The 26,325-nt window shown below is 49.5% G+C and overlaps 1 protein-coding gene across 4 annotated transcripts in view; it reads right to left on the reverse strand.

The window, feature by feature from the left end:
* Positions 1-26,325, reverse strand: part of TMOD1 (tropomodulin 1) — an 84,357-nt gene that overhangs the window by 26,655 nt on the left and 31,377 nt on the right. For 3 of the 4 annotated variants that reach the window (XM_087419440.1, XM_087419438.1, XM_087419441.1), the window contains exons 3-7: positions 17,554-17,710; positions 14,183-14,251; positions 10,300-10,419; positions 1,662-1,751; positions 611-741 (exon numbers count right to left, since the gene is read on the reverse strand). In XM_087419440.1, coding sequence (XP_087275566.1) covers positions 611-741; positions 1,662-1,751; positions 10,300-10,419; positions 14,183-14,251; positions 17,554-17,710 — 567 coding nt within the window. The remainder of the gene's footprint in view (positions 1-610; positions 742-1,661; positions 1,752-10,299; positions 10,420-14,182; positions 14,252-17,553; positions 17,711-26,325) is intronic. The other variant, XM_087419439.1, reaches the window with a different exon arrangement.

The following is a 26,325-nucleotide window of genomic DNA, read 5'->3' on the forward strand; positions in this document are numbered from 1 at the left end:
TGGGCCTGCTTCTGAATTCCTCCTGCAGCCTGTCCAGGGTACGACTGCCTGTCCATCTGTCCCTCTCCGCCCTTGGTGGTCACATGGGAAATGTGTGGGGAGACGTGGGCCGACAGCTTGGAATATGCCTTTGGACATTTGGGCCGGCAGCTCCCTTGCAGGGCTGCGGAATGAGGCTGACTCTGTGCACGACGCAGTAGCAGCACTGTCAGGGGTGGGCCCCCCCACGAGCCCCTGGGCCTGGTGGGCACTGCGCTTTTCCAGCTTTGAGGTCCTGAGCAGCCGTGTGTGTCTGACTCACGATTACATCTTGGAGAAGCTCTCAGTGTTTTGAATAACATGGCAGGCTTCCAGAGTCGAAGCTGGGTTGGCCTGGGGTGAACATCTGGGCCTGATGTCAGACCTCTGAAAGAAACCAGGACTCTGGATGCGCTGGCTTACACTGTCCGCCCCTCTTCAAGGTTTTGCCCCAATCCCTGGTCCAGAAGCACCCAGAGCCCAAGCAGGACCTTGTTCTCTCTGCACAGCCAAGCCTGGGCCGTCTGCACCCGGGTGACACGGGGCATGGCTTTCCCCCATCCCACAGGTGAAGCGCAATAACAGACTTTACCCGGATGTTGTTGAGGTTAACCTCTTCAAGTTTCGGGTCGTTGTTCTTTATCCGCTGCAGCGTTTCCTCTACGTCTGTTGAATTTGGTTCCTCGTCGGGCACAGGCTTGTATTGTGTAGGTTTGATCACACCTAGGGTGACAGACAAAAGCGAGGTGGGCTCACAGAAACGGGGATTACGTTCCCTCAACAGAAGAACACTGGAAGGAAGTGGCGGCAGGGTCAGGGACGTGTGAAGGCTAGGCCCCGGGGGCGATGCATCGGAGACGCCCTGCACTGAAGCCAGGGGTTTAGGCCCTGCTGGGATCTGCCTTTGACGTCCCACAGAACTGGTGAATTCCTTAGTGGACTCTCTGAACCTCGGTGTCCTCATCTGTAGAGTGTGAACAGTCCCTTTACCTGTGCTCAGTGGGCTGTTGTGAGGATAAAATGAAACCTGCGAAATGGGTAAGCCTTCCAGAGGGAGGGCTGGTGATTCTTTTGGCACCCTCATTTCTCTCTGGGGCCAAAACGCCAGCTTGGAACAATACAGTGGAGCAATTAAGACAATGCAACGTTGGCACAGGAAAGGACGAGGAGACTTGTGGAACAGAAGAGGGACCAGAGACAGACCCATGCAGATACGTGGAAATTTACGATCAAAGTGGAGTCCCAAACCAGTGGTGAAAGGATGATCTTTGCAAACAGTGGTGCTGGGACAATGAGATATCCATTAAATAATGACAGCTTGATCTCATCTCACACCACACACAAACATGAACTCCAGGTGGGCTAAGAAGTTTAATATAAGAAGTAAAGCTCTAAAACTTTCAGAAGAAAATATAGGAGGACATTTTTATAATATTGGGATGGAGAAGGCCTGCGTAAACAAGACACAAATCCCAGGAGAGTAATAGGGAAAAGTGGATAGATTTGGCTACTTAATATTTAAAACTTCTGCCAGAAAGCACGAGTGGGCAGGGGAAGCAAGAAGTGTGAACAGCTCTCACTTCCAAGAGGTGCTCGCTGGGGGTGGGGGTGCTGAAGCCGGGCCGTCAGGGCCGCGTACTCACTGTTGAGTCCCTCCTTGTTCACGATGGAGCTGCTGCCCAGGGCCTGGTAGTACTGCTGGTTGCTCATGAGCGTGTGCATGCCCAGGATAGCTGCGGGGACAGGGGAAGGGCCCATGACTCGCCTCTCTCAGACAGAAGAGCCTCCTGGGCACTGATATTCCACACCCCAGGAATTTTTGCTCACAGAAATGGCAAGAAACATTTGCATGAAAACTTTAAAATTTTATTTGAGTTTTACTCTCACGTCTATTGACGTGAGTCTCAAATCTCTATACCCAGCCTAGACTCTTCTAGGCCCCAGCCTCAGATTCCTAGATGTCCCCCGATGTCCCACCAATTTGTCCAACCCAATTTGGCCAAAACAGAACTCCTCTTTCCCAGTGTCTTCCTTTGGGTCACCTTTCATCTTGTCATCTTGCCTATCCCTCAGGGTAGAACCCCAGTCACATGGCAGCCCCCCAAATCCCCACCCTTCTATACAGTGTCTCTCACCTGTCCTACCTCCCACTCCATCACCTCTGTCCTGGTTGAGGCCCTGTCATTTCTTGGCTCTATTATCACAGCTGTGTAATCACTGGTGTCCTGGCCGCAGTCTCTTCCTACCCTCCCACCCCCCAGCATTCGGCACAGAGCAGCCAGAAAGATCTTTCTGGAAATGCAAATCTGACCACATCACTCCTGTGCTCAGTCATCCTTTTGTCCATTCATTTGTTATTTATTGACTGTTGGCGTTACGTGCTCAGCTCTGGGGGGCACAGCAGAGAACAAGAAAGACAGCATCCCTGCCCTCGTAGCTAACAGTCTGCTGGGGGAGAGAGACGCTAACCAGGTACCCACACAATTTAAAACAGAAGCACAGACTCTGATAAGTGTTGTAAAGGAAAAGTTCAGTGTGTTCTGGGAGACTAGAACAGAGGGACTTGGGATGGGAGGAATGAGTAAGTGTTGGCCAAGTGAAGAGAAGGGAGGTAGAACATTCTGGGCAGAGCGAATGGCGGGTGGGGAAGTCCTAGGCTCAGGGAGCAGAAGGCCAGGGGGGAAGGGGAAGCAGATGGACAGAGATGAATTGGACACGGAGTGGACAGCAACACCCCCACTCTCTGAGCGCTTGCTCCGGCCAGAGTGTGCCGTCCATCGGTGATTCTCAGTCTGGTTGCCCACTGGAATCACGGGGAATCTTTTGAAACTCCGATGCCCTGGCTGACCCCAGACAAATTAAACCACAATCTCTGGGGCTGGGGCCCAGGCATCTGCCTTTTTTAAAGTTCCTCAGGTGGTTTCACTGGGCAGCCAAGGTTGGGAACACTGCCTGATGCTTTCCCCTGCATCCTCACAACAACCCTTTGGGGTAGATTTTACTCAAACAGGCAAGGTTAGATCCTGCAGGGTCTTCCAGGCTGAGAGGAGGAGTTTGGATGTCTTTTTCTAGGTGCGGCCTGGGAAGCCACCGAGGCCTTAGCAGGGACTGAGATGGTCTGACTCGAGTTCGGTCACTGTTACTCTGGCTGTGTGTGGAGAACTGACCACAGAGGGCAGGGAAAGACATGGGGGAACTGTGAGGCTATTTCAGCCTTCCAGGTGGGAGGACGGTGGCTTGTGACCCCAGAGCCTGGCTTTCCTGGCCTCCCTGGACTGGCCCTGCTTCAACAGCCTTGTCCCTCGGCCACACCCTTTCTGCTCTGGTGACACAAACGGTCACTGCTCAGCAGATTCTCCTGCTTTTGCCAGTGCTGTCCCCTCTGCTGGCAATGCTCTCTTTGTTTGCAGTGCCGGCTGCTGAAATCCCCCCCAGTAGAGTTGCTAGAATTAGCAAATAAAAATACAGGAACCCAGTTAAATTGGAATGTCAGACAAACAATGAACATTTTAGTGTAAGTATGTTCCAACCTACTTATATTAAAAACTTATCCATTGTTTATCTGAAATTCAAATCCAGCTGAGCATCCTGCATTTGACCTAACAAGTCTACCTTCCATCTGTCGAGACTTCCTCCTCCAGGGAGTCCTCTTGGATTCCTCCCTCTCCCTCTCTACAGGACACCTCTGGCAGCACCTGGTGTCCTCATCACAGCATACAGTCTACACAGTGTTAGAGATATCTGGGTACACGTGTTCTTCCCCTACTGGACTGTGGGCTTCCGGAGGTCAGGGAAGAATATTATCTCTCTTCCACCTCTTCTAGAATATGGCATTTGGTAAATATTTGCTGATTTTTTTTTATTCCCCCAGCCATTTCATTATACATGATTTCTAGTTAGAGAGACAAGACAAGAGCCCTTAGTGAAGAGCCAGGAGACCCAAGTTCCAGTCCATCCAGACTATGCCCTGGATGCTGTGTGACCTTGAGCAAGTCCCTTCTCCTCTCTGGGCTTCAGCCTCCTCTGTGAAACGAGGGGTGAGACGAGACCATTGGTTCTTGATCATGGCTGCACGAGCAAATCAGCCGGGAGCTTTAAGAAATGTCAATGCTCCTCCTAGACTGACGGATCCAAATCTCCGGAGATATATTTTTAATCTCCTTGGATGATTCTGATGCACAGTGGGGGCTGAGAACCACAAGATGAGATGATCTCCCAGTCCCCTCTGTTTCTCACATTCTCAGAGTCTTCTCTGCTAAAATTAGTCTCGCCTGCTCGTCGCTCAGGAGAACTGGTGGGGAGAGAGGCAGCTGCATTTTTCCGAGCTCCCTGGGCTTTAATTCCGGCTGCGTGTGAGGGGGCAGCGGGAGCTGCGGCCTGAGTCAGCGGCAGGTGAATCAGATCAGTGCGGTCACCTTCCTCAGCTGCTCTCCCAGCTCCCACAAGCGGAGCAGCTCCTGGTCGTTCTGGGCTGCTGCTGGGATTCCAGCTTGGAAAAACAGCTTGGAAAGGTGGCTGGGAATCATAGGAAAGATGTAACCTCATATGACTGGCTAGTCTCGCTTAGAGTGTATGCAAAGGTGGAAAATGGAAAATGCATTTTGTGCTCGGATGATAGCTTCCTGTCTTGGTCCAGAAAGGTGGGCAGAGGCAGGAAGGTCACAAGGAAGTGCCAGGGGACAGAGGAAGGAGACCTGGGCCAGCCCGGGCCTTGGCACTGACTGGCTAGTAACCCTGCCAGCTCACTTCCTCTTCTGGGGCCTCGGTTTTCTCACCTGTACAATGGAGGGTGTCTGAACGCTAATCTCTCACCTTCACATAGGACGTTAACGGCCACGCAACGTCTCACCTTTGATCCTGCTGGATTTTTACAACGAGCATCCAGGGCAGGTGCTGTCCACTCCCCATTTTTCCAGCAGGCTCAAGAAGGAAATGGTTCGTCAAAGATCCTCCAGCGAGGACTCGCCTGGCTTCTAAATCCCACCCACTCCTCTGCACACCAGGTCACCAGCAGTTCTGAAGTTCTAACATTTCCCCTCAGTGTCAGAATTCCAAGGACAGATAGCGTTTGTTCTAGGAGGTAATACATGTCAATAGCGGGCCTAGGAAGAAAGAAAACCCTTTTGCAGTTCAAGGAAACTCGGGTTTCAAGAAGGAAGGAGGGAGGAAGGGGAGTGAGGGAGGGGGAGGGACCAAGCTCAACCTCCACTGCTGAGCAGATGGCTGGGACTCCGAGGTCAGTCATCCCTTTGGTCATCTGGGGCTCCAGGGCCAGTCATCCCTTTGGTCACCTGGGGCTCCGAGGCCAGTCATCCCTGGCCACCAAGTCGTGACTTTCCTCTTGCGTGGTTTTGCACACTCCACGTCAGCAGGAGTGAGTGATGGAGGAAAACAGCACATCAACATTGCCTGCTGCTTCATTCTTTGTAGCTATTGGCAAGGCTGAATTTAGCGCCGAGGAACATGATTTTTTTTTTTTTTTTTAAAGTCTAGATCTTCCTCAAAACTCAAAAAAGAACTATTTTTGAACTCTGAAAAAGAACATCGAGTTCTTCTTCCTCCCTCTGCCTTGGCAGGGCTCACTCAGTTCTTAATTCCACTTAGGATGAGAAAGATAGCGGCACACATCCATGGCTGCTCCAGCTGCCAGCTGCCAGGGCAGCTCTGGGCAGACAGCGGGAAGGTGTTTTCCTGCGTCCTAGGAACAGGTGGGAGGAGATGGCTCCCGCCCAGGACTGGGGAGATCAGGTGCCTAAGGACATGAAAGTACAGCAGAAGCGAGGGGTGTGGGTGGGGGTGGGGGGGGGTGGGCTGGCGAGGACTGCCTCGGATAGTCACAAGAGCTAGGGGTGCCAACTGCCCTTGGGGGTGGCCTGGGGGTTGGCCCCTCTGAAGGGTGAGTCTCCTACCCCCAATTCCTTCTTGGGTCCTGCCCCACCTGGAGGGTCCCTAAAGGTGAGCCAGGATCACATCCCCGACGGGGAGGAGAGGCACCGATAATGCCAAGTGCTCGCAGTGACTCCCAGTGGCCTCTGGGCTACAATCCAAGGCCATATGCTGAGAACTTAGCACTGTCAGGGGCCTGTGCGTTCTGCTCCTCGCCCTGCGGCGACACTGCTCATGCAGAAGTAGATGCTTCTGGTCAGTCCTCCTCATCACATCCTGGGCCCCCGAGGGAAGGGACTGGTCCTGATTCATCCTAGCACACGGCAGGAGTTCAACAATGCACGCTGACTCCATGAGGGAAAGAACGCACACAGGAATGATGCACAAACAAGGAAACAAATGTACAAACGAGGGTTCAGGGGCCTTGCCTTACTCGGGTCACACCTGAGTCAGCGTGACACCTCTGCTGGGTGTCCGCCCACAGGTCCTATCATCGCCAAATATCAAGCCTGTGAAGCAAGCGGCTCAGGGGGGTGCCTCTTCCAGCTCCCAGCCGCTCCTGCTATGTCCCTGCCTGGGGTGCTCTCCCCCAAGGTCACCCCTACTCCTCCTCCCTCCCCTTCAGCTCCCCGGCCCCCCCAACCACGCCCCCCTCTTGCACCCTGTCCTCCTTCTGTTATGACCCTCACTCTCACTTGTCATTTCACACGGGCCTGAGTCTTTGTTTAAAGTTGGCTCCGCAGGGGCAGGGACCGCGCTCTTTTCTTCTGATCCTTCGCCAGGACTCGTCTGGATCCTGGCACACAGCGGGGAGCCTGGCACACAGTGGGGAGCCTGGCACACAGTGGGGAGGCCCCAGATGAATGGTGTTGCGTGTGTGAATGAGTGGACAAATGAAGGGAAGTTAATGGCAACCCTCTGCCTGGGAGTCGAGTTGAAGACTAGAGACAACTTGCAGACCCTGCGCCCTCCTCTCTCCACTTCTGTTTCTCTAAGGAGTCATCCACACTTCCCCTAATCAGGACAGGCTTGGAACTCCCCCCTCAGCTCTCTGGGGGGCGCTCCGACAAGATGCCCCGTCTCCACCTCTTACAGCGCCCTGGCGGAGCAGATCTCCCTGCAGCACCGGCTCTGTTCTCTGGTGCCCCAGGCCAGGACGCCTGGTGGCGTCATCTCAGCACCTGAGCCTCTGACCCAGCACTACGAACAGCTGGTCTCTCGGAGGAGCCGCATCTCAGACGGAGTTCCCCTCTGCACCTCAGGCCTTGGCCTTACCTGGAGTCTGCCTCCTACATGCTCATCCTCCCAACACCACCGCCTCTCTGCCCAAACCCTGCTTTCATCCAGCCTCCCCAGGACCCTCCTAGGCCCAAGTGTCAACGCCTTAGCGTGACATCCAGAGCCTTTCCTAATGCGGCCAATCCTCCCCCAGCCAACTCCATGAGTCTTGGCCGAGCATCCCCTCTCACCACCCTGTCTCCACCTCCCCCACCCAGGAGAGCTTTATCGAGGCTGCACTGGATGGTGATGCTGCCAGTGGGCCCCAGAACGAAGCTGCCTGGGTTCAGACCCCGTGGGCAAGACATTTAATCTCACCATGCATACTTTCTCCATCTGTAAAATGTGGACAACAATAAAATTTACTTCTTAGGATTCCTGCAATCCTAATAAATGCACCCAGGTATTGGGAGCAACTCCCACAGCATCTGGGACATAGTTGGTGGCCAAGAAGTGGCTGATATACAATGACAGGTGCCCAAGGTTAGCAGTTAATATTAGTGTCGACTTACAGCTCCCCTGCCCTTTCCAGACGTCGGAAGGGTATGGTATCACGAACAGATATTAATAATTAGCCACGCCAACAAAAATAAAGAGAAATGGTTTTAAGAAATCAACACAGAAACTTAGCACAATACTGCAGTTCTATTTTGGCACAGGAACTGGCGGTTCTGACAGCGGAGTTATTTGATAATCCCCCTGAGCTGCCCAATGAGGGGAGTGACGTCATGGAGGGTGATCAGAGGAGAAGGACCAGGATAAAAACAGCTCCGTGAGTCAGTGTGGAGATGCTGGACAACGGTGTCGCCCACCTCCTCCCTGCCGCACAGATCAGTCACGGGGACCCCCATCAGGGAAGTGGTTCGGTCGAAATATATGAGCATAATGTGGGATTCAATATGACTTGTGTGGCTTTTGACAAAACAAATCTTGAACTGCAAAGCAAACCAATGAAGTTCCCCAAGGTCAGTGTTCCGTTTCCATCTGGGTGAAATACTCGCCGCTTCTGTACTTCACAGTGGAAATGAAAACCTTTCTCTCTCAGCCCTGACACTCTTCAAGCCACTGTCCTTTGTTCTTTCTCAGATTTTCTGCCTCCGGAGGAAAGGGTTGTTTGGACTCAGAGTCTACACATTGGCTCTCCCCACTCATTCCTGGGGTCCCTGCAATCTGGCTTTGGCCACCACCACCTAGTGTCACCCCTCGTGCATACTCGAGTCTTCTCACTGCCCCTCCCCCATGGTCACACTACAGATGAGAGCCCCCCCCCCCATGAAGGCCCTCAGGACTCACGCACCCACCCACGGGAAGCAGGAGGAGGGGATGAGGCGGAAGACGGCTGCAGCCGGCTGAGCCCCCGGCACTGCTGGCCTCACCTGGCCTCTGGCCTCACGTATCTCTGAGTCTCCCAGCCAGCCCTGAACCCTTGCTCTGTCTCCCTAGCTCTTGCATTAGGTTCTGCCCATCTTGATTTGGCCTTTGGTTCCCAGCCCATTTGTAGCAAACTGGCCCCCATTGTGGGCTTTGCCCAATTTCCACTCTTCATCTCTCAAAGGCTTCTACCCTGGCCAGGGCACTTGCCTCCAGGGCCCCAGGCCCCTACTCTTGTCATGTCCTCTGCCTGGAGCTTGACAATGCTAATGATGCCCTCGTCTCTACGCTAATGATGCCACAAGGGCTCTAGCGTGGACCCCTCGCAGAACTGCATTGATGTACAACTGTCCCCACCTGGGTGGCCCACAGGCACCTCGGACTCCAAAGGTCCCAAACCGAACTCGGTATTTTCCCTAAACCTGCTCCCCCCCCGACTGTTAGGGGCTGAATTGTCCCTCCAAAATTCACATGTTGAGTCCAAATCCTCAATATCTTAGAATTTGTAGCTGTATTTGAAGATAAGGTCTTTAAAGAGATGATTCAGTTACAATGAGTTTGTTAGAGTGGCCCTAATCCAATCTGACTAGTGTCTTTATAAGAAGAGGAGATTAGGACACACAAAGGCACACCAGTGGACACAGTGGGACACAGGGACACAGTGAGATGTGGTCATCTGCAAGCCAAGGAGAGATGGCTCAGAAGAAACCAAACCTGCTGAGACCTTGATCTTGGACTTCTAACCTCCAGAACTGTGAGAAAATAAATTTCCATTGTTTAAGCCACCCAGCTTGTGGTATTTTGTTATGGCAGCCCAAGCAGATGAATATACCCACCTTCATTAATGGCAGCAACATCCACTTAGTCTCTCTAGAGCTGGAAATCTGGAACCTTCCTTGACTCCTCCCCCGACTTCACCGTCACAGCCAGACAGTCACAGGTCCCATCTTTCCTCTCCTGTTCCCGCTTCCTTGAGTCTCTCTCCACCCCCACCACCCTCCTGACATCATCTGGGTGATGGTTAGCAGCCCCCAAGTCTGCAGAATAAAAAGACCACTCCCAGCCCCCGGCCCAGGGAGCCCAGTACAACAGTTGGCATGCGGGGTGTTTGCTGTGGCCAGAGCCTGACCCTCGGTGGGGATGGAAAACAGGGCACATGGAGCAGGGACTAGACCGTAATAAGGAGACGGGGCAGGTGGCGAAGGGCTCTGCGTATCAGACCACCTTCTGGAGTTTTAGGGGCTGTTTGTGAAGATCATATGGAAACACACATGAAGATGGAGGATGTTGTACAAATACGAGCTACGTGTTGATCACCTCAAAGCGCGGTTCTCTGAGCTGTGCAAAATTGTAAAATCAGACGACTTTGCCCCAGCCTTCTGTAAGCCTCCTGAACCCGAGATGCCCCAGCCCTCTGTCTGTGCCGCTCCCTTCTCTCCTCCCAGGTGGCTTGGGCAGGGCTGCATGCAGCGGCTGGTAAAGGGCCCCTGCTGGCCTCCCTGGGATGCTTCCGCATGCCACTGGATGGGGTCTCATGGCAACAACAGATGGCTCCTGGTGTGATGGGTTGGGGTGGTTTTATCTCTATTTTCCTCATTTTGGTTTTTGATAATGCATTTCTATTTTTATATTCTTGGTCTCCTCTAGTCCTTGTTAGAAACAGAGAGGGTGTTCATGTTGAAATAAACCATCCAAAGCTCCCTGCAGACGTGGATCAAACCTTTCTGAGGAAGCTTCTGGAATTACCTGCGATGTCGCAGAGCTCTGCATCCGAAGCGTTTGCCAAGGCCTCCTCCAGCTCCGGCTCCAGCGTCACGCTTTCCAGCACGGGAGCCATCGGCTTCTGCTTGGGGACCCAGACTTTTCCTGCAAACACACGAGTGCTGTTACAGGGCATGTGGCTGTGCTGGGGCAGCCTCTGGCGAGGGCCCCGGGGGGACCGTCCCAGAACCCTGTGGATCCCTCGATGCTGAGGCTCCCTCGGGGTTTCTCCCTCTGGGGCCCCAGTGCAAAACTTCCCCAAAGAATAGGAATCAAAGGTTTCCAACAAAGCACCTTCCACATTTGAAAAGAACAACTTTATAACTTGGTCAGACTAGCCTGCTCCTGATTGAAAACATGGGTCATTAATTTAAACAACCTGTAAGTAGAAAAAGAAAAGAAAAATGCACAAAAGAGAAATACAATAGAATGCCAGGGTCTGGGAAACCCTAACCATGGGTTCTGATATGAGAGAAGAACTTAGAAACATTTCTAAACAAAGTAAATAAAATACACTCAGATTATTAAGAGGACTAGGAAGCAAAAGTGTATCCTTGCCTCATGGGACATTTTGTTGTTGTTGTTGAGGAGGATTGGCCCTGAGCTAACATCTGTTGCCAATCTTCCTCTTTTTGCTGAGGAAGATTGGCTCTGAGCTAACATCTGTGCCCACCTTCCTCTATTTTTTGTATATGGGACGCTGCCACAGCGTGGCTTGATGAGCAATGTGTCAGTCCGAGCCAGGGATTTGAACCTGCGAACCCCGGGCTGCCAAAGCAGAGCGCACAAACTTAACCACTATGCCACTGGGCCAGCCCCAGGACATTTTATTTTTAAAGTGGCAGACTCATAACAGAACAAGGGAGCAAAGAGGCACACACAAGGTCACCACAGTGCCTGCCAGTGGGGACTGTTGAGGAATCCATACGATGGGGTTCCAGCAGTTACTATAAAGGATGATGGAGATCTCCACTTACCAAGAAGGAAAATGCCCAAGACAAAATGTTCTGTGAAAAGCAAGTTTACAAAATAGCACGAGCATTTTAATTCCATGTATATGGAATTCCATGTACATATATTATTATTATTATTTATTAATAAATGTATATATTTATTTATTCATGCGATAGATATTTATTGCATGCTTCCCATGTGCCAGGCACTTTTCTAGAAGCTGAGGAATAGCAGTGACCAATTTAAAACTTAGTGAGAGGAGAGGATGATAAGTCAGCATTGTGGAGGAGAAGAGAGCAGAGCAAAGGACCAGGCAGTCCCTGGCGGGGCTGTGGGTAAGGGGGCGCTGCTGTTTTGGGTGGGGTGGTCAGGGAAGCCTCACTGAGATGATGGCCTATGAGCTGGGACCTGACAGATGAGGAAACGAACCCCTAAGATCATAAGACAAGGATGCCTGCTCTCACTCCCGCCATTCAACCTTGCACTGCAAGTCCAAGTCAGGGTGAAAAGACAAGACAAAGAAATAAATGGCATCCAGACTGGAGAGGAAGAAGCAACATCATCGTTCACAGATGACATGATCTCATATGTAGAAAACAGAAAAGATTCCACAAAACAACTGTTAGAACTGGTAAGTGAATTCAGCAATGCTGCAGGGTACAAGATCAACATACAAAAATAAGCGGTGTTTCTGTACCAGCAATGAACAATCTGAAAGGGAAATTAGGAAAATAATTTCATCTGCAAGAGCACCCAAAAGAATAAAATACTTAGAAATAAATTTAACCAAGGAGGTGAAAGACTTGTGCATGAAACACTGCAACACACCGCTGAAAGAAACTAAAGAAGACCTAAATAAATGGAAAAATGTCCCGAGTTCATGGGTTGGCAGACAATATTAAGATGGCAATACTGCCCAAAGCAATCTACAGATTCAATGCAATCCTCATCAAAATTCCAAGGGCCTTTTTTTTTTTTGCAGAAATGGAAAGGCCAATCCTCAAATTCATCTGGGATTACAAGGGGCCCCAAATAGCCAAAACAATCTTGATAAAGAGCAAAGTTGGAGGATTCAGACTTCCTGATTTCAAAAATTACTGCAGAGTTAAACAGTGTGGCACTGACATTAGGACAGAACTGAGAGTCCAGAAGTAAACTCATATATCTATGGCAAATTGATTTTTGACAAGGGTGCCAAGTCCATCCAATGGGGGAAGAACAGCCTCTCCAAGAAGTGGTGCTGGGACAGCTGGATACCCACATGCAAAAAGACGAAGCTGGATCCCTATCCTACACTACGTGCAAGATGAAATGAAAACAGGTCAACGACTTAAATACAATAATAGACAAAACTATAAAACTCTTAGAAGAAAACATAGGTGTAAATCTTCATCACCTTAGATTTGGCAATGTATTCTTAGATAAGACAACAAAGAACAAGCAACAAAAGAAAAAACAGATCAATTGGACTTCATCAAAATTTAAAACTTTTGTTCATCATAGGATATTATCAAGAAAGTGAAAAGACAACATACAGAATGGGAGAAAATATTCGCAAATCATATATCTGATAGGGTCTAGTATCCAGCATATACAAAGAACTTTTACAACTCAACAACAACAAAAAAAACCAATTTTAAAATGTGCAAAAGACTTAGAGACATTTCTTCAAAGAGGATATACATACGGCCAACGAGCACATGAAAAGATGCTCAACATCATTGGTCATTAGGGAAATGCAACTCAAAACCACAGTGAGAAACCACTTCACACCCACGAGGATGGCTATAATCAAAACAAAAAACCAAAACGGAAAGGATGTGGATGGAAAGGAGAGGATGTGGAGAAACTGGAACCTTTGTATACTGCTGGTGAGAATGTAAAATGGTGCAGCCTCTTTAGAAAACAATTTCATAGTTCTTCAAAAAATTAAATGTAGAATTACCATGTGATCCAACAATTCCACTCCTAGGTATACACCCAAAATAATTGAAGACAAGTCCTCAAACAAATACTTGCATAGGAATGTTCATAGCAGCACTAAACACAATAGCCAAATATTGGAAACAACTGATCATCAGTGGATGAATGGATAAACAAATTGTGGAATATTCTTCAGCGAGAAAAGGGAATGAATGAGTCTCAAAAACAATATGCTAAGTGAAAGAAGCCAGACACACAAAGTCACATATTACATGATTTAATTCATAGGAAATATCAAGAATAGGTAAATCCATAGAAAGACTGGTGGTTGCCAAGGGCTGGGGGCAGCAAGGAATGGGGAGTAACGGCTTATTGGGTATGGGGTTTTATTCTGGAAATGTTTTGGCTCTAGATAGAGATGGTGTTTGCACAACGCTGTGGATGCACTAAATGGCACTGAACTGTTCACTTTAAAATGGTTCATTTTATGTTATGTGAATTTCACCTCAATTAAAAAAAAACCTGCTCACTTTGGCTATCGATCGAGAATAGCCTGGAGCAGGGTGAGGAGGGAAGCCGGGAGATGGTTAGGAGGCTCTTGCAATAGTCCAGGCCCGATGATGGTGACATGGACCAGGGCTGTAATGGCAGAGGGGGGGAGGGGTGGGAAGAGCAGAGAGAAATGTCCAGAAGGATATTGACTGGAACGGGATCAGTGCCCATCGCTCAGTGGAGGGCGTCACTGAATTACAGTCATGCACCGAATACAACATTTCAGTCAACGACGGACCCACGGTGCGGTGGTGGTCCCGTAAGATCAGCGCCATAGAGCCTCGGTGACGCCATCTAGGCTTGTGGGAGAGCACTCTGTGACATTCACAGTGATAAGATCGCCTAAGGACGCATTTCTCAGAACGTATCCCCATCGGTAAGCGACGCGTGACTGTACTTTGTGTTATTGTTTAAATTGTTTACAGCAAAGATCAATTACCTATACAAGCAGAACACACAACAAAATCGTCTGGGGGAAAATGTGTCATAACCTCCAGCAGAGGCGAATCTGGAAAAGGGCAAAACAAACATAAAAAACAAAATGGCTAGAAAGAAAATCAACTGTGAAAACGACTGATGGCAATGACTAGGATGAACACTCAGTGAGTATTTAAGACCTCTGGTTTATTATACCCCTGCAGCAGGTGCCTCCGTGAGAGTGGTGACTCTAAGTCACTACAAGAGGAACTTGGACTCTTTCCTCTTACTAGTTGGAATGTGGATGTGATGACTGGAGTTTCTGCAGCCAGCTGGACCATGAGGACAAGGACATATTGCAGGGATTGCAGAATAAAAAACTGGAAGTGGTCGTGATTCCCAATGCCAGGGAAGATGCCCTACCAGCCCTTAGAATGCCTAACCCCGAAGCTCTTCTGAATGAAAGGAAATTAAACTTCCATCTTGATTAAGTCTCTCTTATTTTATTTTACTTTTTTCCCCAGCACATGCAGTCAAATCTAATTCTAATGAAAATATCCTACGTAGAGCTTTGTTCTGATCCCCCACTTGAATGAGAGTGGATGAAGGTCCACATCCCTCAGGACTTGGCACCAGTTGATGGCTCCCACCACATTCTGTCAGGGCTTGTGGGGACTGGAGTGCCGTTTCCTCTCAGCCTAGGCTGGCTCCAGGCCCAGTGTGGAGGAAACGCTCAGCGAATGGCCCCGAGTCTGCCTGTGGGAGCAGGAAGGTCTCCTCTCCACGCTCTCTGCTGAGACCCCCACTGACCCAACCTGTAAGGACTCCCACAATCCTCAGGTAAATACTTGATGATGGTGATGCTGCTGGTGGTGATGATGATGACGATGACGACGATGAACCTATTAGGCTTGTCACTGGATGGATATAGAACAGCCTTGAGCTGGGGCCAGACTGGTGGTGCAGCCGTTAAGTGTGCGTGCTCCGCTTGGGCGGCCCGGGGTTTGCGTGTTCGGATTCCAGGCGCGCACCGACGCACCGCTTGTCAGGCCATGCTGTGGTGGCATCCCACATAAAGTGGAGGAAGATGGGCACGGATGTTAGCCAGGGCCAGTCTTCCTCAGCAAAAAGAGGAGGATTGGCATCAGATGTTAGCTCAGGGCTGATCTTCTTCACAAAAAAAAAAAAAAAAGAATAGCCTCGAGCTATCCTCCTTGGGTCAGCCAGGTTTTCCACGAAGGCAGCCAGCTCTGCGGGTCTGGAGAGCTGTTCCCGGCTCCCAGCCAGGCCGGCGTTCCGTGGAGGGCCAGCAGGACTGGTTTGTGGGCCGCCCAGATCCCCTCCCCGACCCCATCTGCAGCTCCTCCACCGGGGGGCGGGGGGTGGTACACCAGGAAGCGGACACCAGCAACGACTCCCCGGCTGTCCACCCAGGTCCGCTGCTGACTCTCTCACAGCCTCAGTTTCCCCATTTTTCAAATGTGCAGGTGGGACGAGGGGAGTTTCAGGGCCCCATGAAATCCAGAGACTCTACAACCTTTATCTGCTGCACAGAAATCACTTCTCCTGGCACAAGTGCTTTGCTTCAAAACACCTTGTGCCCACACTCGCGCTGGGCACACCCAGCCCACCGTCAAGGCCCCCCTCCCCCGCCAGCCCTCCAGGATGCCTCGGACCACACAATCCTTGCCAAGTTCTGTAATCCAGATGCCCCTTGTGCTTCCCTGACCTTCCGAGTTTTCGGTAAAATCTGGAGCTCCAATCCCAGGGTTTGGGGTGAGTCCTCCCCACCATGTCTACTCCTGCTCGCTTTTCATTTTGTTATTTATCCAGCAGCTCCTCTGTGCAGGGCCTTGAGCTAATACAGCAGGGGTAGAGCGAAAAGCCACAGACACGGACCCTCGGCTCATCACGCTTGCGTTCTTGGGGTGGGGGGAATGTGGAGACTGAAAATAACCAATTATACAATTCATTAGAATTAATGCTTTCATTGAACAACTGTTCACTGGGTGCCTACCATGTGCCAGGGGCTATTAGGTGCCGGGATAGAACGACGAACAAGACAAACGGGGTCCTGGTACTCAGGCGGCTCATATTCTAAGGAAATAGCCCACAAGATTCATTACACGTTTATTTAATTTGAACTATTCATTCATTTGACAACTCTCCACTGAGCCCTGCTGTACCCCAGACCCCGAGCCAGGTGCTGGGGGTACCCTGTGAGCAAGAGCAGCCGGAGTCCCTGCCCCCAGGGAGCTCACAGGGCCCTGAGAGAGACAAGGGGGAAATAAAGAGAGAAGGATAAAGTGGGGGTCGCTATGAAAGACACACAGGCTCGTGAGACGGAGAGTAACAAGGGGGCGTTGAAGGGATGGCCTGTCCTCACAGAGTGACAGGAAGGGCCTCCCTGAAAGAGGAGACAGTGCAGTTGAGACGGAAAGGGTAACAACAGCTACTACTCAGAAAGCATTCACTGTGGGCCAGACTGTTCTGAGCGCTTTATAGACATCTGAACTCAGTCCTCACAACAACGTCATGAGGCTGGTAGTATTATTTTCATCACCCTCATTTTACAGATGAGGAAAGGAAGGCACAGCAGCTTTAAAAATTCACTCAAGTGCACACAGCTGGTAAGTGGTAGTGCCAGGATTGCAACCCAGTACATCTAGCTCCAGGCTATGTTTCTAGCCATTATGCTACCTACAGGAGAGGAAAAGCCAGCCATGAAGACAGCATTCCAGGCAGAGGGAATATGTGCAAAGGTCCTGAGGTGGAAAAGAGCTTGGGATATTTGAGGAACAGAAGGAGGCCTGTGGGGCAGCAGTGCAGTGAGCAGGGGCGAGCACGACAGGAGAGGAGAGTAGAAGGGGCTGGAATGCAACGGGAAGTCCTGGAGGGGTTGGATAGTCAGGGAGTGCCTCTCTGTTCCCCGGAGCCTTCTAGATGGCTTGCTCTAGGCTGGGCAGAGAGTCTTGGAGGACAGATGAAGGATGGGATGCTGCAGGCAGCAGAGAGGAACTTTGGGAAGGAGCAGGGACAGTTAGGATAGAGATGGGCCATGTCCTGTTCCTGGCTTGCACGGACAGGCCTTATTTAGAGCTCACGTCCTGATGTCCATGTTTGTACGAAAAATAGGACACTCTAGTTAAAGGGGATTTAGGGGAAAGTGTTGCTGGTCTGGGTGGATGTAACTCTTTCCTTGGTTTATCCAAAGGCTCCACTAAATCTATGTCATGTGTCGATGCTGTTGGAGTTGGGTTTGTGTTTTCTGGCCAGGCAGGGATGAGGGCAAGGAGGCCCAGTCACATCTGGCCCAACACGGGTCTGGCATACAGCTGGCACTCAGCGATGCAGGGGGAGTGACATATTCATAAGAGCAACATTGTTCAGTACCTCGCTTTTCCCCTGTGTAGGGGACCAGATCTTCTCGGTCCTTAAACTCCTTTGCTTGCTTTTCCAAGTGATCCAAGAGCTCCTCCCTTTTAAAGGGGCCCGTGGGCGCCTTGGTGGTCTGATCCTTCTGCCTCAGGCCTGCAGGCAGCAGTGCATTCTACAGTGGAGGGTGTGGGGCCAGTGAGACAGAGAGAGAGAGAGAGAGAGAGAGAGAGAAAGAAAGAGAGAGAGAGAGCAGTCAGCAGCTGAAGACTTGCATTTCCCCAGAAACTCATCACTGAACGCAGGGGACCTCAGAGCTCATCAAATCAATCCAAGTTGATCATTCCACGTAAGGAATCTGACACCCACCCCAAGGAGGGCAGGGACTTGCCTAAGGTCACAAGGCAGACAAGGGGCAGAGCTAGGCTAGGTCTCAGGTCTCTTAATTGTCCAGTGTTTTCCAGCCTCTAATGTTTTTTTGAAGGCAAGGGAGTGAGGCATCAGCCGACAGCGGGCTGAGCAGAGAGGGGCTCTAAGATCCTCTGTTGAGTGATGAATACGATTCAGTTGGTGTTCGGACTCATGAGGATCCTTACAGCCCTTGTGTATAAAGCGGTTGGGGAGAGAAGCAGCCCAAGGGGTTTGAGTTGGGGTCTTGGACGCAGAATCAGGCAGAAAAAGGCAGACCCAAAAAACAAGCGGGGCAAGGCTGGGCAGAACGAGTGGTGGGTGAGGCGGGCCTTCAGGCTGCAGCCCGGACGCCCTGCCGGCTGCCTGCACCCTCCTGACGGTCCAGGCTCGGGCCACGCTGGCTGTTAAATATTTTGAGCGTTGCCCATGGAGATAAGTCTCTGAAGAAAGATAGCATCAACCAATCGTTGTGTTCTCTTCTTCAAACATGGGCAGGCTTGTAGGTGTGGGCCTACTACTCAAGCAGATTCCTAATTCGGGTGGATTTGAATCACACGGGCTTCCTTGTAACTCAGCCTCCAGTGCCTTAGAGATTCAAAGAAGTTTGTGGTTGCAAGGATGCTTAGAGATCGTCTGGTACACACACCCTTCCTTCAAGGGGAAACTGAGGCCCAGAGCAGGGAAAGACTTGCCCAAGGAGTTTCAGGGGCAGATCTAGAACAATAACTGGGTCCTTCTTGAGATTTGGGGAAGGAAGGCAATCTTCCTCTCTAATGATTGTTCCTCCCCCCTTCACTCAGAGAGGTGGTGGAGGACACCAGGAAGGCAGATGTGAGCAGAACCTCACCTCACTTCCTGTCGCACCCCCACATTGGCCAAACTGGAGAGCCATTCCATCTCCAATCTTTGTACCATCCAGACGCACATCTTCATTCACTCATACACACTCCAAGTCCCTTCCTGCAAGCCCCCTCTGCGAGGGGAATGACATCAGGTGTACGAAGACAGCTGTGTGCCTGGCACAGAGAGGGATAAAGCTTGGGAGGGAAATACCACTCTTTAACTGCAGTATGATTATTTCACAAGATGTTTTACCACTGCTAAGACCTCAGTGCTGTTCCAGTAAGAGCAGTGGCTGCAAGATCAGGAGACCAGAGTGTGACCCTGACCCTGGGAGAGCCGAAGGTGAGCAGGGCCTGGCTCAGCGCATGGTACATAAGGGGCTCGGGGAGGGGTGCAGGTGATGCAAATGAATTCAGCTGCCAGTCAGGAGAGCCATCTGGGAGTGGGAGCATGTCAGGAGGGGATGGCCAGTAGGTAGAGAATCAAGACTTGACTGATTTGGGGGTGAGCATCAAGGACATAAGCGATGCCCCAGACATCCCAGTTTTTCTTAAGCAGAGGTCCTCAGACACTGCCCACTGTGACCCGCAGGACGGGTGACGCTCAAAGTGAGCCACGTCTGTGGGCGTGTCCAAGGTGAGGTGGCTCTCCTGAGAGTCCACTCCTCTCCGTGGCAGGGCCCGTACTGTGACCCGACTGAATGAAAGAACAACCTAACCATCCCCCAAACATGCATCTGTGATTACCCATAATGAGTAATTCAAGTTCTTTGTGACGTGCCCGCCCCTCACAGTAGGCCCCCTTCAGGCTTAAGCCCTGACTTGGAGCAGTGACGACTCCAGCTACATGACTGTGGGCGAGTTGCCTGGTCTCGTTGTGCCTCAAGTCTCTACGGCTGTAAAATGTGAACGATGAAAGCCGCTCTCTGAGATTTGTTGAGACGATTAAATTAGATCATGCAGGAAGAGTGCTCAGCACAGCGCCAAGCACTCGAAAATTGTTACTTATTATCACAGTCGTTCTAGAACCTGATAAAACACATTTTAACAGGAGACCCAAATATGTATGTTGAACAGGGGATGTCTTATCCACATTTATCTCAAAATTAAAAAAATGGAAACATACAAATATAAAATGAATTAAGGACTGAAAGCAAGTGTGTCCCAATGATCTCCACACGGGAAGACCTGGTAGATGTGGTCTGTGTAAAGGGTTCTGATGAGGCGCAGGGACATACCGTGGCCTCTGTAAGGCTCAGCATTGTGATGGGAGAAACCCAGGAGGTTGTAACTGAGAGGAAAAGGGTTTGCAGACTCATATCTCTTTTTGAATATCTCTGACAGAAGCCACTGATTTAGTTAAAGAAGGGTCCTTCAACCTCGGCACAAATGACACTTGGGGCCGGATGAGTCCTTGTCGTGGGGGCTGTTCTATGCGCTGTAGGCTGTGTGGTGGCATCTCTGTCCTTCATCTAAGGGATGCCAGTGGCACCCCCTTGCCACGCTGTGACAACCAAAACCGTCTCTCTGAACATTGCCAGATGTCCCCTGAGGGCAAAATCGCCCCTGACTGAGAACCACTGTGTTAAACTGAAGCCCATATCATTGTAATAGGAGAATAAAGATGTTTTTAGTGTAGTTTAAAAATATTGCTTATATAGCATGTTAAAATATGGTTTCATTTATTTAAATCTTTACTGATAGTTGATTTTTAAAAAACAGAAACATCAAAGGTCTTTTCTAATAATTCTTAGCTTATCGAATTTTTAAAGTAAATATTGAGAATATCAGCCTCATTAGGAGTTAAAGTTTATTTTTTTCCATTAAATGGTACCTTCAATGAAACAACATGATTTTCAATTAAAACCAGAGATAACTGCATATTTTTTAAACTTCTGATATTTATCATTTTAACTTGTTTTCAAAAATGGCATGCAACCTCACATGGTATACAAAAGTTAACTCAAAATGGAACAAAGACCTAAATGTAAGCACTAAGACTATAAAACTTTTAGAAGAAAACATAGGCATAAATCTCTGTGAACCTGGATTAGGCAATGGTTTCTTAGATATGATACTAACACAATAAGCAACAAAAGAAAAAAATAGATAAATTGGACTTCATCAAAATTAAAAACATTTGTGCTTCAAAGGACACTATCAAGAAAACGAAAAGACAACCCACAGATTGGGAGAAAATTTTTGCAAATCATATATCTGATAAGGGTCTAGTATCCAGAATACATAAAGACCTCTTACAACTCAAAATATAAGACAACCTCATTTAAAAATGGGCAAAGGATCTGAATAGACATTTCTCCAAAGAAGACATAAAAATGGCCAATACGCACATGAAAAGATGCTCAACATCATTAGCCATCAGGGAAATGCAAATCAAACCCAGAATGACATAACACTTCACACCCACTAGGATGGCTATAATAAAAAAGACAGATACTATCAAGAATGAGGAGAAATCGGAACTTTCACACACTGCTGATGGGAATGTAAAATCGTGCGGCCCCTTTGGAAAACAATCTGGCAATTTCTCAAAAGCCTAAATAAAGAGTTATCATATGATGCAGCAATTCCACTCCTAGGTATTTACCCAACAGAAATGAAAGCATATGTCCACACAAAAACTTACGAGTGAACATTCATAGTAGCTTTACTTATAAAAGCCAAACAGTGAAAACAACTAAAATGTCCATGAAATGATGAATGGATAAACAAAACGTGGTATATGCAGACAACAGAACACTATTTGGCAATTGAAAAAAACGAAGTGCTGACAGATGCTACAGCAAAGATGAAGCCTTGAAAACATCACGCTAAGTGAAAGAAGCCAGCCACAAAGAGCCATGGCATCTGATTCCATCGATATGAAACGTGCAGCACAGTCAAATCTACACAGGCAGAAAGGAGGTTAGTGCTTGCCTGGGCTGGAGAGGTTGGGAGTGACAGCTAATGGGTACGGGTTTCTTTTCTGAGGTGATGAAAATTTCCAAAATTGATTGTGACGATGGCTGTATAACTCTGTGAATATACTAAAAAAAATTCCATTATTCACTTTAAATGGGTTAATTTTATGGTATGTGAATTATATCTAAAAAAAGCTGTTATTAAAAAGGGCATATGTTATCTAGGGAAAAATCATAAAATGGCTAATGTAATAGCTAAACTAAATGGTTGTGGACTGCTGAGGACAGAAGGCTCTTTGTGTGCCGGCGGCCAACAGTGACACTGCGGTTGGCTAGGACAGAGCTGGACAAATTTAAAATGGCCTTATTACGTAAATTAGTCGAGGAGGAGTTAAATGGGTAAGAAAATATTGTCTTCGATCTCTCATGACTCTTAGAACCTCAAACGGACTCTCAGACCCAGACTATCCAATAGGTGAGGAAAAGAATTCCCACAACCATTTTGTTGTTGGCTCTGACCAGGAGAGTATTTGGTGAACATGTGTATGTAGAAATGTGTCTTTCATTCCTTATTCCTTATTCATTCAACAAATATGCATGGAGTGAGTATTATGTGTCCAGGCAGTGTGCTAAGAGGTGGTGCCAGGACCCCACAAAGAGCTCTCTAATTTGGAGCAGCTGGGAGATGGGAGGTGAATGGGGGCAGCAAGTACGGTGAGAGGACAGTCTGATTACAGCGTGTGTGCACAATGGTGTATTGTTTTAGCTTGTAAGGTTAATCAAGATCCCAAAGTGGCTGCTTCACTGAATAGCAAAGGATAGTCCATACCCAGCCTCTACACTGCCCATAAAGGCTGTATACTTCCATGGTGCCCGCGGGTAACTGGAACCATCTAGCCTTTAGTGAATTGAAGTCTCCTCCTAATCTTCAAGTCTGCACAGGGTAAATTAGCTGGGCAAGTGCTTTCTTTATACTTAGCTCAAAGGGCTGCATCAGTGTGGCTCCTCCAGGGCAGACATCTATTCTGCATTAGGGGAACCTGTATTCACATGCACACGTCACACGTCCATCTGCACTCCACAGACAGGCTGCTTAACGGGGGAGGTCTGCTTTGGGAGACAGCTATGGGACATAGGACTCTGAGCATGTCCTCGTGCCCTTACTTACCATTGGAAAGTTACTCATGTGACGAGGGCAGCGACTAATACCTGGGTCTCCTTATCATTTCCCGACTGGAAAGTCAGAGTTGGTTTTAAGGAGGAGGAATTTCTACACGTTCTCTGATCTTAGCCTAAAATTACAGCTGTTAGATACTTGGGAGTGCTGGGGACTGTGGCACACTGGAGCTTTCAATGCCTCCACACTACCCAGCTCCAGCCAATTATTGCTGTGTGAGAATGTGGGTGGTGTTATCAGATCCGCTCATCTTTATGTGAAATCTCTTGATTCTTAAACATTGACGCATGATCCCAATATTTTAAAAACAATGTTCAGGCCAAATAAAATACATCTGTAGGCCAGACTTCAGCCCATGGGCTGCCAGTTTGCCACCTCTGATCTAAAGTTCTTATCAGACTAAAATTCCAGGTAGAGAAAGATAAGATATTCATTTATTTATTCCACAAATATTTACTTGAATGTCTTGCCCATATCAAGCTCTGGGCTAGAGGAAGAAAGAGGTATATACATGAGTTTTTTTTGTGTGTGTGTGAGGAAGATCAGCCCTGAGCTAACATCCATGCCAATCCTCCTCTTTTTTGCTGAGGAAGACTGGCCCTGAGCTAACATCTGTGCCCATCTTCCTCCACTTTATATGGGACGCCGCCACAGCATGGCCTGAGAAGTGGTGCGTCGGTGCCCAGGACCTGAACCCGGGCCGCCAGCAGCAGAGCGCGCATACTTAACCACTACGCCATGGGGCCAGCCCCTATAATGAGTTTTTAATTTAGAGGTTTTTTAAACTTTAAAAACACATGAAAAGTTTAATATGTTCTTGGAAATAATCATGGGGCAAAAGTGGGGCAATCTCTTCCTGTAGTTCCCAACTCGTGGGCTTTTAAATGGTGACTTCCTTTTAAATGTTTTAAAATTGAAACTCGGATGTGCAGCTTGACAAGTAACACCTTAGTCTAATTTTCACACCCATGCTCTGGAGACCAGCTGTCCCAAGGACAATGGAAACTGTGACAGATCTTCAACTGTGCTGTTAGGAGCTCTGTCGCCCTGCAAACAGGTGCCAGCAAGGCCAAATCTCAAGTATCTGCACAATTATCAGGGCTAAAGACAGTGAGGGCGACGTGAGAGGCCGTCCCGGCAAGAACCAGTGTGGGCTTGTTCAGATGTGTACGCACGCACGACACGTACACAGACAGGCAACACACACACACACACACACACACACACACACACACACACACACAACGTATTAAAAAGATCACAGATTCCTGGCAGCTCAGAGCTGCAAAGCCCTAAGAGAGCCTCTGGGCCAATTCTTTCATTTTCAGTTGTGGAAACTGAGGCATAGAAATCTGAAGTCACTTGCCCAAAGTCTCACAGCTTGTTAGCCACACAGCCAGGAAACCCGAGCTTATGTATAGAGGACACTGCGTATAATTAGCATGCTCAAGGATCGGTGACTGTCTTCAGACTGGTGGCTAATCACATCTAAAATGTCCCTTAACCTGATTCTTCAGTGACAAAAAGCAAGCAATTTTGTCACTTTTCCCAAATAAATCAGCTATGTCTAAGAACAAGGGGACGTCAAATGTGCCCCCTGGGTCTGGGGCCCAGGAGTCCTGGTTCCCATTCTGTGACTGAACCACACAGAGCTCCTTAGAAGAGGACAGACCATGTAGTACAGCCTCTCTATTGGGTATTGGGAGAGCTGAGGGCCAGGGAGGGGAAGGGCCTTGCCAGAGGTTGCATGCTGGACCGAGAGCCCAGGACTCTTGACTTCCAAGCCACAGAAAACTTTCCACCCCACTTGACTGCCTTCCTCTAGGAACAGGTCCTGCATGCCAGATGTGGCAGCATGTGAGACCAGCTTTCCTCTCCAAGTGTTAGAAAGCCAGAGCTCCCCTCCTTATCAAACTGGTCTCAGTCTACAGGTCTGGAAACTGAGGCCCAGAGGCCTGGAGTTGCTGTCCTGGGGTAAGAGTGAAACCCAGGAGGCTTCTCAGAATCCCATGACTTCTCTCCCCCTCCCAAGTGGCCCAGGCACTCCCTCCCTTCCACCTCATCAGCCAGGCCAAACATTTTATAGGCTGGTCAGTCACCCAATGACCTTTTACAAGGTATTTGACCACAAATTTTTTTTCAAGTGGCTTTGAGGACTTTCATTTTCCAGTTATCTGCCACATCTGTTTCCCTTGTGTAAAATGCGTCCCTCGAGTCCCTCAGGGCCCCGTCCAGATATAGAGCGCTCTGCCTCTGGGTGCCTGACTGGCAGCTTCTAGATCCCCCTAGAAATCATTCAGTGGGGCTTCAAAGGAGCTTTCTTGTCACCTATGGGGATACTTAACCTGAGGTGGCAGGGGCAGAGAGTCACAAAAGGGACAAGCAGGGTCCAAACCTATAAGAGCCCCTCTCTCTCCAAACCTACTGCCACCCCAACACACACTCTCTGGGAACCCTCCTCTCTTCTCTTTCTCTCCAGAAAGATCCAGGCCTTTGTTCAGCTGCCCTGACCTTGCTGTAGGATTGGCAAAACCCAATAGTTGCTACTTCCCCCAGTCAACTTCATGGGGCATTGGTGCTGACATTCAAAGGCACCCTTGTGGCCCAAGTCCAGTAACTGTGGTGGGACCTACTGGTCGTAACAGCCTCTTTGTGTCTCTGGCATACGTGGCACAGGGTGGGGCCAAACCTTCCCTTCCTGACATCCTAATCCTCCTTTTCTGCCTCATGTGCGAGAAAATGTTCCACGTTCCCTGCTGTGCCAGGCTCTGGGCATCCTGAGACAATGAATGAGTGACCACGTTCCACTGGGGCTCACAGCTAGAGCGAAGACACACGCCCAAGGGTGAGCAGCTTACTCAGCCCTGGGCTTCTGGGACGAGGTAACCTCTGAGCTGAGTGTGCCTCAGGGGACCAGGCAGGAAACAGCCAGATGAAGAGGAGAGGAGAGGGTGTCATGGGGGATGGGAAGCGCAGCACAGACAAGTGCACGGCAGAACGAGGGGCACGGCCTACTAGGGGAAGAAGTCTGGGTGGGTCTGAGGCTGCAAGGTTCTGAAACTTCTCCATCCCATGGGCACCACCCACACTCAAGCCATGGTGCCTCTTGCTGGGACCATCAGAGCAGACTCCTGGCCGGCCTCCCTGCAGCGGGCCTCTCCACCTCTATTCCCTCCTCCTCCCACCAGCCAAACAGACCAACACGCATTCCCCAACACACTCACAGATGCACAGTCCTCACAGACCTACAGCATCACGACCAAATTCACCAGCCAGGCATGGAGAGAGCTTCGTGATTTAACCCCAACCTACTCCAGTCTCCTGATCTTCCTCCCATCTTCAAGTATTCCATGTTGCAGCCACTCCAGGCTACTCACATTCCACGGCCACACCCCGCACTCTCACACGCCATGCCTGTGGCCGGCTGTGCCCTCTCCTG

This window comes from Ceratotherium simum, chromosome 29 (genome assembly GCF_057802395.1).
Source record: "Ceratotherium simum simum isolate JZ-2026a chromosome 29, ASM5780239v1, whole genome shotgun sequence".
Classification (NCBI taxonomy): domain Eukaryota; kingdom Metazoa; phylum Chordata; class Mammalia; order Perissodactyla; family Rhinocerotidae; genus Ceratotherium; species Ceratotherium simum.